This window comes from Herpailurus yagouaroundi, unplaced genomic scaffold, assembly GCF_014898765.1.
Source record: "Herpailurus yagouaroundi ecotype Mexico unplaced genomic scaffold, PumYag 159, whole genome shotgun sequence".
NCBI classification, from domain to species: domain Eukaryota; kingdom Metazoa; phylum Chordata; class Mammalia; order Carnivora; family Felidae; genus Herpailurus; species Herpailurus yagouaroundi.
In genome coordinates this window covers 38,870,935-38,887,003 of record NW_024412400.1, presented here as the reverse complement: position 1 = coordinate 38,887,003, position 16,069 = coordinate 38,870,935, and the positions used below count along the sequence as shown (strand labels likewise).

At 40.4% G+C, this 16,069-nt stretch overlaps 1 protein-coding gene across 6 annotated transcripts in view; it reads left to right on the top strand.

Annotated features, from left to right (window-relative positions):
* The window catches only part of SLC9A9 (solute carrier family 9 member A9), a 711,221-nt gene that overhangs the window by 398,720 nt on the left and 296,432 nt on the right, over positions 1-16,069 (top strand). For all 6 annotated transcript variants that reach the window (XM_040480405.1, XM_040480404.1, XM_040480402.1 and 3 more), the window contains one exon: positions 12,774-12,912. In XM_040480405.1, coding sequence (XP_040336339.1) covers positions 12,774-12,912 — 139 coding nt within the window. The remainder of the gene's footprint in view (positions 1-12,773; positions 12,913-16,069) is intronic.

Below are 16,069 nucleotides of genomic sequence, written 5' to 3'. Positions count from 1 at the left end.
TGTGTAGATTTATGTTGGGTTCACATCCATCCCTGGACTCCTTGAATCATTGATTTCCTGGCCCCCTCACTGGTTATTTACATACTCATTTTGGTTTGCTAGCCTGGTTCTGATGTAAAGCCTTCCACTGACCTCCTTCCACCCCAGTCCCCAACTGAGACATCCAACTTGCGTGTTCCCCCAGCCTCTGAGCTACTGCCTACCTAGATGTGCAAAATCCATTCTCTACTGCTTCATGGCCCAGGGCTCTAGCTCCTGGCACCCAGTGGTAGCTTGTACTCCTCCAAAGCTCAGCAATGGCCTTAGTAAATGAAGTGTTCATCTTTGTGCTTGGCTTCTGCCTCCATATCTTAGTAACTGTCTTTACTGCATGGGGTAGGAAAGGCCTATTAATTGCTTGAGTGAGGAATCTCGTAATTCTTACAAGATGTATTGGCTTGAGATTCAAATATACCTCAAAGTCCACATTTTTATCCCAGATGAAGTTGTGTCTTCAAGACCTACTATCAGAGATGACTCTTCTGTGAAACTTAAGCATTCTACAATATCCACTTGATAACAACTGCTAGACACATATAATGTAATATAAAAACATCATGTAGAAGCAAAACTCTGTTTGGTATAATTAGTTGGTCTGTAAGTCCCATGCTTCAAGCACAAAATTGAAATCTGTGGCAGTGAGGCAACTATCTTGGTAAAATACATTAACTTAAGAAGATAACTGTGTGCTTTGCCCCCAAAGATAACCTTGAACTCAAGCGAAATTATCTTTAACTCTAAAAAGATGGATGCAGATTCTTAATTAAATTAATTTGTGATTTGGGGCCCAGATACTCACTTAATTGTTCATAAATGGAAGAGTAGGGAAAGGGTCTGGGGGAATGAGCTGATCAGTGCAGATATTTTCCAGGAACTTGCTTGTCATCAGGTAAAACTCAGGCTGTCTCAGGAATCTCTTATAATGAGAGTGGGATTTGTCTAATATGGGAATGAAAGGCATTTACATTAGGAAGGCAGCCCATTGTCTATGAAAAGTCCTTTGACCAGCCAGAGGAAACTAGCATTTCATTCAGCCACTCATCTCTGTCCTCAGCACACAGCATGTCTGAAACATTGCAGGCCCCAATGCAAGCAAATGCCTGTTTTTAGATTCTTCTTTATCTCTATGTAGCATGTGGTGAGCTGTGAATTGGTGATCTCCATAAAAGCAAACTCCATTGGTTTCATGATTTTTCCTTGATTGTTGCTAATCAGCAGTCCCACACAACTTCATTAGACACCCTCTGTTCATGAACATTTTTTGCCTTAGGTAAAGCAACAGGATTTCTGTGGTATGTTTACCTTTGTGTCCCCTTCTCCGGCAAAGCTGCTAGAAGTTCAGCTCCATTGGATTTGCAAGACAACCATGGATCTTTTGTGCTTAGGTATTGTTAACAATTTATATGCATCTCCTTGTTTGATACTATCCCAGTAGCCTTCTGCTCTACAGGCCTCATTAAGAAAAAGATGAATTCAGTATTTGATCTAACTCTAAGCATACTGCTCATTTCACCCCCAGAAGATTCTTATAATATTCTGACACATTAATTGGAATTCCTAAATGCCTCCATATTCTTAGATATAGAGCTCAGTTTTTGTTGATTTCTTTTGAGCAAATGGTGAAAGATATAGCAATCATTCCAATAATATCCATACAAATAACAGTAACAACAATAACAGCTAACATTTATGGAGTGCTTTCTGTGTCCCAGGGAGGAGCACTGTACACATGTTGATACAGCTAATCCCTACTCTAAGTACTCTAAGTAGGAGGCATAATTGTTATCATCACCATTTTTCAGATGAGGATCCTGAGACACAGATAAGTAATTACCATAAAGAGATAGAAATCACCATGTGGAAGCACAGGCTGAACAGCCACATAGAATGAACAACGTGGGTTGATGTTGGTATGAACGCCAAGATATTAAAACCATTCAATATGGAAAAGAGGTCTCCATGAGGAAATCCTGGCCTATAAGCAACACTAGGTTGTCAGCAAAACTCCTCATATTGAGATGGATATATTAACTAATGCAACGCTTTTTCTTACAAATCACAACTAGATGTCCTAAAACCTTAAACTCCCAGAGTGGTCTTTTCTTCGTTCCTATGAAGGTGAAGCATTTGTTGAGTTATTTATCTGTGATCACACTCAGGTGCCAGATCCCGATGCTACCTCTTTCTAGCCTGCATTGTACACAGGCTTTCAATTGGTGAGATCTGAGTTAAATCCCTCCTGTTCGATTTACTAGTAAGTTGCTATGAGCAAATGATTTACCTTCCCTGAGTCTGTTTATCTCTAAAATGCAATGCTTTCTTCATTAGATTGTTGGAAGGATTGAATGAGGTGAAATATATGAAGTTACTTAATCTCTCTAAGCCATAATTTCCTCATCTGTAAAATGGAAATCACAATGGCACCTACTTCAGGGGGTCCTGTGATGGCTGCATGGGATAATGTTTATAAAAATGCTTACCATAGTGCTAGATCCATGCTGAATGATCCATGGTATGAATACAAGAAATAGTATTTTGAGTGCTGAATAAATGTTGAAGCACCTGACCCCCTTCTCCATTTCAACCTTGGGGATTAATACTTGGTCCTGCTTCAACCTGTTAGTGATTATATTTTAATTTTAACTAGATTTCCATCTTTAGTGGCTATTAACCTACTTTTCTGTATCTTTTAATATCTATTATGACTAAAAGTTTCACATACCACAGTACTCTTTGGAGCTAAGATTTCATTAGTGAGGATTAAAGGAAGTGAAAAGTAGGAGAAAGGGTTGAAATTCCCATTAGATGGTAAGAATTAGTCCCTCTCTCTCTTTTTTAAATAGGCTCACAGTAGTGGGATTCAAACTCCTGTTTCTGCCTCATAAAAGGAAGAAAGAAAACAAAATAAAAGAAGAGTATTTGCAAGTTACTTTTATCTTAAAGACTATTTCAAATTCACTTTCCTCTCAATATTAGGTGTAAGAGAAAATTTCTCAAAGCCCACAGACTAATAATTCAATTCTGACAAGACTTTTCAGACTAAATTGCAAAGTAATTTAAGATCTCCTTTCAAAGAAAATGCACACATAATTCATAACAAACCTCCTTTAACTCTTCTTCCCTTTTAACCAATTTTAAACTCAGGGCTCTCTTTGTCACCTTAAAGTTGGAACTTAATGGAGCAGAGCCACTTAGGAATCTGTCAAAGGCTTTATTCCATGTTGAAATTTGTAACTGTTCTTGATGTCATTATCAACCCATCTCCAACCTAAATCATTGGTGCCTTCACTGCATCCCTGTTGCAGTACAGTGCTCAGCCATTTCCAACGGCGGGATTGGGGTTAGCACAGAAAGCCAAGCACCCTACATCCCTCTCCTAGTATTCCTGGAAGAAGCTTGAAAATAGATAGTGAATCAATAACTCTGGGGGTGAGAGTTTCCTAGAGGCCACATTATCCCACATCTAATGCATGAATTTTGCTCCATACCACCCTACAAGTAACTCTTCCATTCTGTGTTTAAGTATCTGCAACAACAGAGAACTCACTATCCTTTTATAGAGCCCATTTCCTTTTGCATCAGATATAAGAATTAGGAAATTTGGGAATAGAATATAAAGCTAAAATCTTTCTCCCTTTGACATTTTTACTTTTGGACTGTATCTTGCCTCTTGAAACCCAAAGAATGAGTCCAGTCCTTCCTCTGCATGACCACATTTCAGATGTTCACTGAAGCTGTTGCTACTAAATTCATCTATCCTTTAAGCTCTCCTCCTTCCTTCCATCTTCCTCTTCACCACCTTACTCCTTCTCCTGTGGTCTGCTGTGGTTTGTTGGGTCTCATTCAGATGATGGCAGCATCTGCACTGATGAAGAGAGGCCTGGTGTGCTCCAGCCATTGAGGAGTACAATGGGACCAACTTCTTCTGATATTGACATAGCCTTCATCTGAAATATTCCATACTGTAGCTCTCTCTGACCCCAAACCCTCCAGTGGCTGCCCTTTAATCCCTAGAAGACTATCCTAAGACCTAAAAATGGCCTGAAAGTTTCCACAAGGCCTGGCCCCAGCCCCATCTCCAGCCTGGTCTCCCACCACTCTCCCCTCACTCATTTCCTTCCAGCCACATGGCCTCCTTGTGGCAACTCAGACCCACCGAGCAAGCTCTGCTTCAGGGACTTAGAAAGGTCTCTCTCCCCCCTTCTTTTTATTCGGGACTCCACTTAATAATCTTTCTCAGAAAAGTCTTTCCTTACCACCCTAACTAAAGCAGTTTCCCTATCACTCTATCCCATCCTCTCATGCTACTTTATTTTGCTCTTCAGCCTCTGTCATTAAATCATATGTTTATCTGCTTAGCTACTTTTTATGTTGTTTTCTCCACTAGAATGTAAGAAACATGAGGTCAGAAGCTTTGTTGTGTTCCCTGCTAGATCTTTAGTGCCTAGAACAATATCTGCACAAAGTAAGTGATTAATAAATATTTATGGATGGAATGAATCAGTTGATATAGCTTGAGACTGTATTATTCTGGGGGCAGCTATGACACATTAACTCATACTTCCCACAGAATTCCCCTCATCTTTTTCGTTTGTGCCAGATGTCAAAATGGCAAAATGATATTTGTCAAGGATTTGGAAAATCACACCTTGGTATGAATTTGGATTCTCAGGAAACAGTCATTAACTAAATGGTCCTCCAGAAGCTGAAACAGTTATTAATGTGCCCTCGGCAAATATGGCTCTCCACCCTACAGGGTTGTTGGCCCTTGGGAAGGTGAAACCCAGTGGTTCTAACTCAAGCTCAGCAAACTTCTGGCTAGAGCCTCTTATTATTAACAGGCAGCTCTTCTAACCTCCCAGGGTGCCTGGAATGCCCCCAATTCCTGAAGTCATTATGTTTTACAGCAGGTCCTCTTGACAGAGCTTCATTGGCCTTTGGCAAAACATAAGCCAGAATAACGGGCAGGCAGATGCCAGAATGAATTCCAATGTGTACACACAATTCTTGGCCCCATAAAAATCAATTCCTTATTCATAATTAAGCAACTTCTTGAGAAAGGGCAGGTTGGTACAGTTATTAAAAGATAAATAATAGATAAGGATCCACTTGTTTCTTTTTTTTAAGGACAAAAAATTTAACCACAACATAGCACTGTAATTAGTTTTTCTTCTACTTTGTTTCTTACCTGTGACACTTAGGGCCAACTAAACAGAGGAGCTTTTACAAATTTTCATTGCCCCTCTATGTTGTGTTTCTCCTTAACATGAATCTTTAAGAGCAGAATGACAAAAGCAACTATAGATAGTGAGAAAAGAAACTAGGCGCACCCTGACATAAAGGTCACAACTTTATCCTCCTGTGGGCCTTTTCCTGTTTTCCAAATTGCATTTAGGGAGCAAAGATGAAAACAAAAGCTAATAAATGGCTCCATACTAAAAAAAAACAGCAGCTCTCCGCAGCAGTTAAGGCCACAGGCCTCCCAACTGGTTTAATTGGCAACAGAATCAGTCTCATTTCCTTCAACCTCCCCACCATCTCCTTTGCTTCAAATTGGTGTATGAAGGGTTAGGGAAGGATGGGGTCATCCTTGGAGAGACTGCAGTGTCTGAGATGTGAAGCTGTTAGCTCTGTCCATGGGGGTGCTTCCTCCATCCTAAGTCAAGTGGAAGGGCCTCCACTGGAAGGAATCATCCAATAGATTGAGGCTACCTGCAAGAAGAGGCCTTGCCAGCTCATTCCCCATTGGAGAAAACTGCAAAAGGTCTAAGGCTCTCTCAAAATAGAACAAAGAAAGGGGTTTCTTTGATATGGTTTCATGGAATGGGAGTACACAAAAACATGGGGACTGACCTAGAGATTTCTAAAAGGAGTTAGCATGAACAGTCCATGTCAGCAGGACCTGAAGGCTCCCTGGTTTGGGGTGTTTAGGGAGTGGGCAAGGTGAGCCCACTTGGCACAGCGGTCCATGGCCCACTAAAGGGGATTGGAGGTCAAACGAAAGGTGAGAGGCACCAAGCTGTCCAAATGGTCCCTGATCCAAGCCATAGAAAAGGGCTGGGAATATACATAGCTGGCAGGACAGATGGAAGATCAAGTGGTGCCTGTGAGGGGATTCTCAGCAAAATGGAGTTGCTACCATGTCAGCAGAGGCCTCTAAGAGAGGGATCAAGCAGGAACAAGTTTGGCTCCCCATCCCTCCTCTGTGCCTCCAATAGCAGGGAACATTGGTGCCTAGAAGAGAATTGGAGGAACACCTCTTCTGCCTCTCCTCGCTTCCAAGTCATCTTGCTTGCTGCTGTAGAACATTCTGTAGGGAGGAGAAGAATACTGCTTTGACAATTTAGGTTTTAAGCTAGACTGTACCAAGTCTTAATAACTAAAACAAACTGAATAGTGGAATTTGGCTAAGGCATCATTAATGGAACTACATACCCACACAAAGAAGGATTTGATATAGTACAGTTGGAATAAATAATAGAAAAAAAATAATAAACCACTTCGTGTGTGTGTGTGTGTGTGTGTGTGTGTGTGTGTGTGTGTGCGCACACATAGATATATGTATCCCAATCAATCAGGAACTCTATAATAAACTAGTGTCAGCAGTTAGAAGTATTTTTGTTAGGGATTAAAGATTTTTCAGAGAAAATGGTAAGTCCTTTGTATATCTTTGGGTATAGCAATGATTTTCTCATTTTTTCCTTTAATGATTATGTTCATAAAAATTCTGGCAGGGATACAATGTGTTTTTTTAATATTTTACTTTTGAAGGTCTTTGAGTGACATTGATCTCATGTTAATAGACTAGACTTAGGGCTAGGAGAAGTAGGTTTTCCCCATCAGGCACCCAGGACCATGAGTAGACTGTGGGAGCTGGGAGGGCCAGTCAGAGGACAGTATCATAATGAAAGAGTAACTGCCCAGGAGTTTGGCATTGTTGAGTAGTTTAAGCAAGCCAATGTGAGGCAAAATATTTTAGCAGTAGCAGTGAAAATTAACAAAGTGGGGTATTAGAAACCAGGTGATCTTAAGAAAGATTGTAAAAACCAAGAGAGAGAGAAGATTCAATAGGATCCAGAATGGTAAGGAGACCAGAGTCACAGAGGGGATAGCACTGGTGGTAGTGATGGTGGTACCATTTATAGATTACTTTCCCTACATTTTATCATTTTCACTTCCAGCATAATTGTAGAACCTTCTTCTCTTCTTTCTCCTTTTCTTCTTACTTTTTGCTCTCTCCTTCTTCTTCTTCATCACTAGCATTTATTGAGCATACATATCATACACCATTCCACAAAAACAATTTCTAAGATCAAATGATCCCTGACACCCAGAGATCCTAGACCAGGGACCAGTGAGTCAGAGTGTAAGAGAGACATGTGATGACATCTCAGTTCTGTTTCAGTTGAAGTGCTAATTGGACACCTAATTTGAGATACTTTTTTTTAGAAGTAAAGCAAACTCTCAGTTCAAAAGAGAGAAAAAGAGAGAGAAAGGAAGGAGGAGGAGCAGGAGGAGGAATGGGTTATTTGAAGAAGTAAGATTTACTTAAGAAATACTTGTCCAGTTCTTCCTGTGATCCAGGTACCATATCAAGTGCCTTATAAACATTAATTCATTGAATTCTTGTAGCAACTTATATGATAGTTACTACTATTATCATCCTCATTCTATAGGAAACTGAGGTGCATGTAATTTAAGTAACTTGCTCAAGGTCACACATGAAGTAAGTGGTAGAGCTGAGACTTGAACCCAGATGCCAGATTCAGTTTCTGTGCTCTTAACACTACCTAAGCTGCCAGGTGAGTTCCCTGAAGAAACATCATAAAGATGGGGGGAAAAAATGGGTCGTTGGAGTTGTGATCCTGTCTGTGAATCTTAAATGATACAGTGAGCAACATGATCCTTATTCATGTTGCTTTCATCAAAGGAATTTAGGATATCTCATCCATTTCAAAAATTTGTGAATAAAAGATGCTGCACACATTTATTTCTGAGAACGGATACAATATACTATCATCAAACTAGTTTTTGCTGAATAATCTGTTCCTGAACAGAATGAATCAATAACCTGGACTTATTTCCAATTTATGAGATGAATATTTAAACACCACTATGTGTTTCTGCTCATATCATTTTCAAGGATATTGGTTTCATCTAACTTAAATATTCTTTCCAGAAATGTGGGGATTGTAGATCTATCTTCACCAGCTTGTGCTATAAACAGTGCCTCTTCAGAGTAGTGCCCCCAGAGAACAAGCACACACAGGTTAACAGAAAGTCTAATTCCTCTTCTCCTCCTCTCTCCATTCCAATATTTGCATTGGCGAATTGTCCAAGCAGCCCCCTCAGTATGGGGGAGGAAATGGTTTTCTTTTTAAGTCCAAAGGGCTGAAACTGCTGGAACATGGTATTTCTTCCTCTCTTGGGTGGAAGTTGGAATATGCTACCCAAACCCTTGTTTGTTTCCAGAATGCACCTTCTGCAGCTGTTGCTCTACAATCCATAGGCTTAGTGTTGCAGCTGAAAACCAGAGCCCAAAGAGATGCTTCCTTCACCAGGATTTAGAGCCTGGGGGAACAGCTTCCTAAAATCCTGGCAGTCAAGAGAGATGCATCCTCCCTGACTTTTCTTTGCATTACTCCTCACCAGAAGCCAGAGGGCCTGCAGAATGTCTACTAGGAATCCACTAGCAGTGCCACTTACCTAGGGGTGACCCAACTCAAGCTCAGTTTCCTCGCCTGTTCTTATCCTGAGACAGATCCCTGCCCAGACTGCTGAGGATGCTCCCTTCATTTTGGATCCATGGAATGAAAAGCTGTGCAACAAACATGACAGTTTCTTAGCCTCACTTCTACTGCCATTTCTTCCCCCCAGAGACCTGTCTATTCCCATGTAAAAGTGCCTAGTTCCTTGCAACAACCTGGAAGCCCAGCATGCCAGGAGGGGAGCCTCACCCCATCTCCCTGCAGTAGGAGCTGAGGCCAGGTTCAGCCACAGCACTCTCTTCTCTGTCATTGTCAGGCTTATGGAAGTTCTTGGCAGAATGATGATGATGATGGTGATGATGATAGTCAACATTCATTGAGTGTTTATTTCTCATGAACATAATCAGCACCCAGTGAATGGCCCTGCAATCAACAAGATAAATATACAGGATTTAAATGTACCTCATGTCTTCATGCATTTCTGGGAGATAATATAATTAAACTTCCATTATACAGACTTTGAAACTGAGTCTGAGCATGATGAAATAACTTGCCCCAAACCATATAGCCAATAAGGGTCAGACCTTTGAGGCTTAAGAGTCTCAAGTGTCATCTTCAGTTTGGGTTAATGAATCTAAAAGTACCCGCAATGTAACTATATAAAGTCATTGCTTAATAAAAACAAATCTCATAGATGATGACTCATTTCAAGACTAGCTTCTGTAAACCTGCTTCTTTCCTGTATTTCTTCTTTCTTTCCTTTCTACTTTCCAATCATCCTACCTTTATTCTGTTAGCCTTTTTTTGGCCTGCCATGTGCCAGGCACCAGTCTGTGTCCTGGGCATAGAAAGAGGAAAAAGATCCAGGCCAGGCCCAGCAAAGCTTAGGTCCAGGAGCCAAGCCTGAAAGCAGGTTCCCATGAGAAGCCCCGAGTCTTGTCATCTAATTAGATGGGGAAGAGGGTACTATTGTCCCATACAGTGCACTCTGCTCTGTCCTTGCATATAGGAAAGGGCTGCCCATGTTCCATACAGGGATGAAATTAAAGGTTCTAGTACTTGAACTTCTACTGTATTTATAGTCAGTGCAGCACTCATTCAACTATATTGATGTGATTTCATGTTTTCCTCCCAAAATCACTTTTTTAAGGGAGAAACCAAAAAAATCTACATTTTGAACACAATAGCTCTATGGTCTTAATTTCTCTGACTTAGTTTCTTTGCTTTATAAAAAAAAAGAAAAGAAAGAAAAGGAGGGATAACAATATCTGCCATGTTTACTTGGCAGGAATGCTATAGGATCAGATGAAGTTGTAATTAAGGCATAAGGGGGACAAAATGTTATGTAAACGTGAGGGCTTTTGTATATTTTTAACGTGAAATTTAAAGCTGAGTGACACCATCTACCTATCTGTCCCTCTCCGTAGGTGCCCACGTACATGGTCCCTGTGTTCCAGCCATAACTATACGGTTCTGCTTTGAAATGCCCTCATCTCATCTGCCTTCCTGCCTTTGCTTACACTTTTTCTTTGGCCTCAAGTGCCCTCTTCCCATCACTGTCTGTTGACTTGCTTCCTTGATCAAATGCCATCTCCTCTAATCTGAAATAGTGACTCTTGCCTCATCTGCACCATTAAATGTTGTGTGTCTCTCACAAAATCACACTTAGGACCATGACTAGAGCTAAGGTCATCTACATCTTAGCCTCTCCGCCTCCATATATATGCCTTGTATATCTTCAATAAAATGTTTTTTGACTCAAATTCTGCTTCTCTTCTCTATGCCCTTTCCTGCCTGTCCCCTGACACCCTGCACCTAATGCACCACCTGGCATTTAGTAGGTACCCAATGTATACATCCTGTGGAGCTTTAGGGGCAGCAAATTCAACATACAAGTCTTCATAAGTCAAGGGGAGTTAGCCTTTACCTTTAAGTTAAATCAAACATCACAAGGAAGTATATGAAATTTGCCTGTACTGGGTGGAGCATCAGGGCCCAGGAAGATAATGTCTCCCAAAATGCAGACTGAGAACAGTGGGGTTACCCAGATGATTTTAGGTGACACAAAGGTGAACTTTTTATCAAATGTAATAGTTACATAATCTCGTATATAGTAAGAAGAGATAAAATTAGCACATCAAACCTATGACTTCGTAAACATTCTTTAATAAATGCTCTTGCATGTGAATAAAAATGAGTTGATTTAAAGAAAAACATTACATAAATAATGGTAGAGGATATGGCCAAAAGATGTGATGATGGTGCTCCAAGGTTAGGAAGCATAAGGACAGACAAATACTTTTAGGAGTGCAGAGCTGGAGATGAGGGTGAAGAGGTACCTGTTTATGGACCAGGTCTATTGGTAGCCCCAGGAATTAACAGAATTATTTACACAACTGTATTACTATGCAAAGCTCTTTGTTGAAAGGGCAGAATGCAAATAGAATGTTTTCTCATCACTATTGTTCCTTCGTTGGAATGAAGAAATATGGTGAATGTCAACTCACACATCAAGCTTTGCAGCATTGGCCACCAAGTTTCATAATGGTCATGGGGTTTTACACCCATTCTCTAGACAGTCAGATACAAAGGACCTTAATATGGGTTTGCTTTTCCATTTTTTTTTTCCTGCAAAGCACAACACTTTACAAAAAGAAAACACATCAAAGGCAATCCTTTTCTTGCATACATTTCAGGGTTCCATTTGAGATCCACACTCATCTTCCTTATCCAATTACATGATCAAAGTAGAAGTGTTTGGCCTACTTTAATGCTTTAAAGACGTCCAGGGAAAAAAGTAAGAACATTTAAAACTACCTTTTTTAAGCCACACATCTTCCTGTAGAAGAAATGGAATCCATTCCACCCTCCCCACACACCTCCCACCCCCCACCCCCACTTAGCTAGTCTCTAGATACAAAAAGTCAAATCAGAAAGTTAACATGTTCTAATCATCCAAACCATAAAGCGTCAGTTACATCTCTGTAAAATCCAGTCTAATCTCAAGTCAGCATGTCTAGTGTACTTTTTGCTTTCTATACTGCTACAAAATCCCTAACAGTACCTATTGCAAAACTCTTGATTTTCCTGATTAGTTTTAAAGACCTCATAATTAAAATAAAAACTGTAAAAAAAAATCCTGAAATACTACTTTGTCTCCCCAAAACTGGTTCTAGCATGTCTGTTCATTTTAATGCTACAATACAGAGTTCATATTTCCTAAAATAGGATGCACCTTGTCCTTCATATTAACACTCTGGGATTTGAGGCCCTGGTTAAAAAAAAAATAGCAAATGCAGCGTCCTCAAAAATATTTAAGTGAGCAGACTGCCTATTGGCAGATTGATTTTTCTCTATGGAAATAAATCTGTCGGCAGCCACCAGAATTGGGGTCTAAAAGATGACCTCGGGCAGCTGCTGCCATTTGTTTCAGTGGGAAAATGAGGGTTTTGTCTCTCCCCAGGGGTTAATACTGTGATGCTCTAAGCATCGTCTGGGCTCTGTTTCTGAAGGGTTACACTGGAGAGGAGGAATGCTTTGTGGTTTATGACAAGATCACAGCAGAATATTTTGTGCACGCTGTGATTTGTATTGCCCATTTGTGCACAGGCCATAAAAGTGCACTTTTTATCAGGAGCATTTGTGAATATATAACAGCACTGAAGACATATGGCCACTAAATAATTCACAGTTATCTATCTCCTCAGCAGATTCCTTATACACCTACCATGTTTTAATGCCTAGTTTGCTCAAAAACAATATTCTTTATGACCCTTCCAATATAAAAATGTTTACTGACTGGCAACAATATATTGATACCATGGGATTGGGCTGTAAGGAAAAGGAAAGCTTTCTACTTTCTCCACCTCTCCCTGTTCTCATTTGTTTCTTCTGAACTCTTCCAGCCATCACCTAACCTCACAGAAGAAGGTGCCCTCCTCAAATGTGGGTGATAACTTCTGACTTCTGGTATTTGGGCTATAAGAGGGAAGTCACTGACTAACCTTCACCCTCTTTTCTTTTCAGTTCTATATCCATTTACAGTCCCAAGGAGAATCCAAATGCGTTTGATGCTGCAGCATTCTTCCAGTCCGTGGGGAATTTCCTGGGGATCTTCGCTGGCTCGTTTGCAATGGGGTCTGCATATGCTGTTGTCACAGCACTGATATCCTTTGTGTGTGTGTGTGTGTGTGTGTGTGTGTGTGCAAAGCTGGGGACTGTTAAGAGCTGTCAGTGTCCCTGGAATGTTTCTGAGGATGGACAATCTCTAGGCTATGAATGGCTAGATAGTCTGGTTCAAGTGTGATACAATTCCACTGGGGCCATCTTAGTTTTGAGTCATCCTTGAGGCACAGTTTGGTACCAGCAGCACAGAGGCCCAGGCTCTTTTCTTGTCCAAGGCCTGTTCTAGCACCGCTGATACTGTCTGACCCTAGGATAGCAACAGTCCTAAAAAACTGCCACCTAGGAAAATAGTTGGACATGATCTGGATTGGCTATATTAGGGCCAAGAGAAAGAGCTGAAAATTCGAGGTCAAGAACAAGACAGGATTGACCAGGGGTGATTAACTGGGTATCTTCTTATTCCTTTTCAAACTTCTGTCAATCAGTAGATCACAGGGCTGGCCAAGGCAAAGATCACTGTATATTTAAAGAAGCATTTCTGGCTATTTTACAGAAGAAGACCTGCAAGGAAGGTGGCAATGACATGTTTGCCATATATGGGCAATTGTGTCATGTCTCGTTCCCTCTTATGCAGTAGTAGGGTAGGAGAATGGGTAGAGTTCCTAGAGGACTTGAGCCAGAGATTGAAGCTGGTCTAGTGAGAGGTTCAGTCAGAGCAGTTGGATGGGACAAAAGTAAGTTAGAGTTGAGGAAGAAAGCCAGAAAGCTGATGTCAAGTATGAGGGCCTAGCAGAAGCCATCCAAAGAGGCAGGACAAAGGATCAAAGACCAAAGATGTTGGGGAAAAGAAAAAGAAGAAGGGTGCAAGAAGGGTCAAGTCTCTAGCAAAGAAAGCAAAATGTTAGGTTCTTTTTTATGGGTACTGACCCAGAGCAGAGTTTCACTGAGCAGCTGCTAAAAGGTTAGGTCCTACTAAGGGTTTCTAACATAAGTCAGAAGGTGAATAAAATACAGACTCTGCCTTCAATTAGTAACAAACTTGGAAGGACAAGGGCTGCAATAAGAGTTGTTTAGAAGGTGAGTTGCAAAGCCACAGCCAACTTATTAGGATGCTAAAAATACAGATGTGGATGGGTCCATTGTTTCTTGAATAGTCCAAAAGACTCTTGGCCAACCTTATAATTCTGAAAAATAATTTTAAAAGCAGTATTTACATGCAGATAACAGTGTAGGCTGAGCCTGAAATATAGGTAGGATATAAACAAGGCTATGTGATAAGTGATTCAGGAGAAAACCAGCATTCATTAAGGTATGGGGATGGGGCTAATGTGGTACATGCAGATGTGCCTGAGAGGACCACAGGGCTCAGGCTGGTGAGCAGTGGAAGATGATACATAAATGGGTTGGAATCACCTTGTGAAGTATCTTGGAGTATTTTTCAGAGAAATCTGAGCTTCATTCTATAGTCTACAGTTAGCTACTGAAGGTTTCTGCTCAGGAGAGTGATGTATTGAAAGTCCCATTTTTAAACAATAAGTAAGAAACAGGTTCACAGGACAAATCAGAAAAAGAAGATTAGAATCATCAAGAAGGAGACTAATGTTTAAAAGAATCTCTAGGACTTAATGATTGGAAGAGGAGAGACTCAAAGGCCACTCCCAAGTTTTATCCCAGAAATCCTAGACAGTATCAATTCCATTGACAAAGAAATAAAGTAACTCAGAAAAAGTAGGGCTGATTCCTAATAAAAATAATGATAATAATCTAATGATTAATATCAGTACTTATGATATGTAAAGCCTTTATTTGTTTTACACACTATACCTCCTTTACCCTGACAATGATGATATCATGCAGATATTTTAATTTTATTGGACACTGAAGCTTAGAAAGGTCAAGGTAATACCCAGTGTCCTGCTGCTTGTAAGAATTGGAGCCAAAATTCAAACCCAAGATTGAAACCAAGAGACAGACCCAGAGACAGACCATGCTCTTTATCACTAATCCCTATTGCCTCTTGATTATTAAGTGGAATTATGATGGAGGCCACATGTTGTTTTGAATAAGCAATGGCAATGGTGATAGCAACATTTAATGAATGTCTAGCATGTGCCAAGGAATTTGTATATATATATCTCTCTTCATTTGAATCAACCCTGCAAGATAGGCTGTTATTATCCTCATTTTACACATGAGGAAACTGAGGCTCAAGGAGGTTAAGTAGCTCCTCTGGGTCACATATCAATAATAGTGGACACAATTATGATTATGATTATTATTATTATTATTGTAACATTTGTTGAGAACTTTGCCATTTGCCAGCCATTGTCATTAGCATTTTGCTAATGGATTTTCTCATATAGCTTTTATAATAACACTGGGAAGGAGATACAGTTATTATCTCAATTTTACAGCTAAAGAAACTGACACATAAAGGTTAAACAACTTGTCTGAAGCTAGGAGATTTCAGGGCCAGGATTTAAACCCATGTCTTTTGGCTCCAGAGGTGGAAGAGCTGAAATTGGAACTCTTCTCCACCTGGCATGAAGGCAATGTATGGACACATAAGTAAATAAGGTGGTAAGGGAAGGGAAAAAATTCCTGGAGTTTGGAAGTCTTCCATGAGATTGGATCAGATCTGGAAAAAATGGTGGAGAGATGGAAGGGACAAGGGCTCAGTCTCAGTGGGAGAATCTGTCACGCAGCATCAATGGCCTTGCCTCTCACAAATTCAGGCTGCAGAGGAGACAGGTGTGCAACCATCCCCTCCATCATCATAACCTTGATACATTGTCCATAATGAGGCAATGCTCCTCAGGGCATAGGTCCCTGGGCTCTATGCAAGCTGGGGTCTTGACCCAGAACTGAATTACTTTCTGGACAAGGTTGAAAGAGAAGAATGTCCTATGTCCATTTGATATACCGTTACTCAAAGTGGCCTAAGCCTTCTCTACGATAACGTAAAAGAGGGAATTCAGAAGAACAAACCCCATTAAAAATAAAGCCTGCCCTCCAAGTCACAAGAAAGATTGCTGGAAAAGGGTCCAGCCCATGTTTTCTTCCAGATAAAGAATTGCTCCTAGGTGTTTACTGAATCTGATTCCAGGAAAGATGTTTTACAGAATGAATTAATTTAAATCACACTAATAGAAAAATTTATATATTCCTTGTTGCATACCAAGCACTCTTAACACATA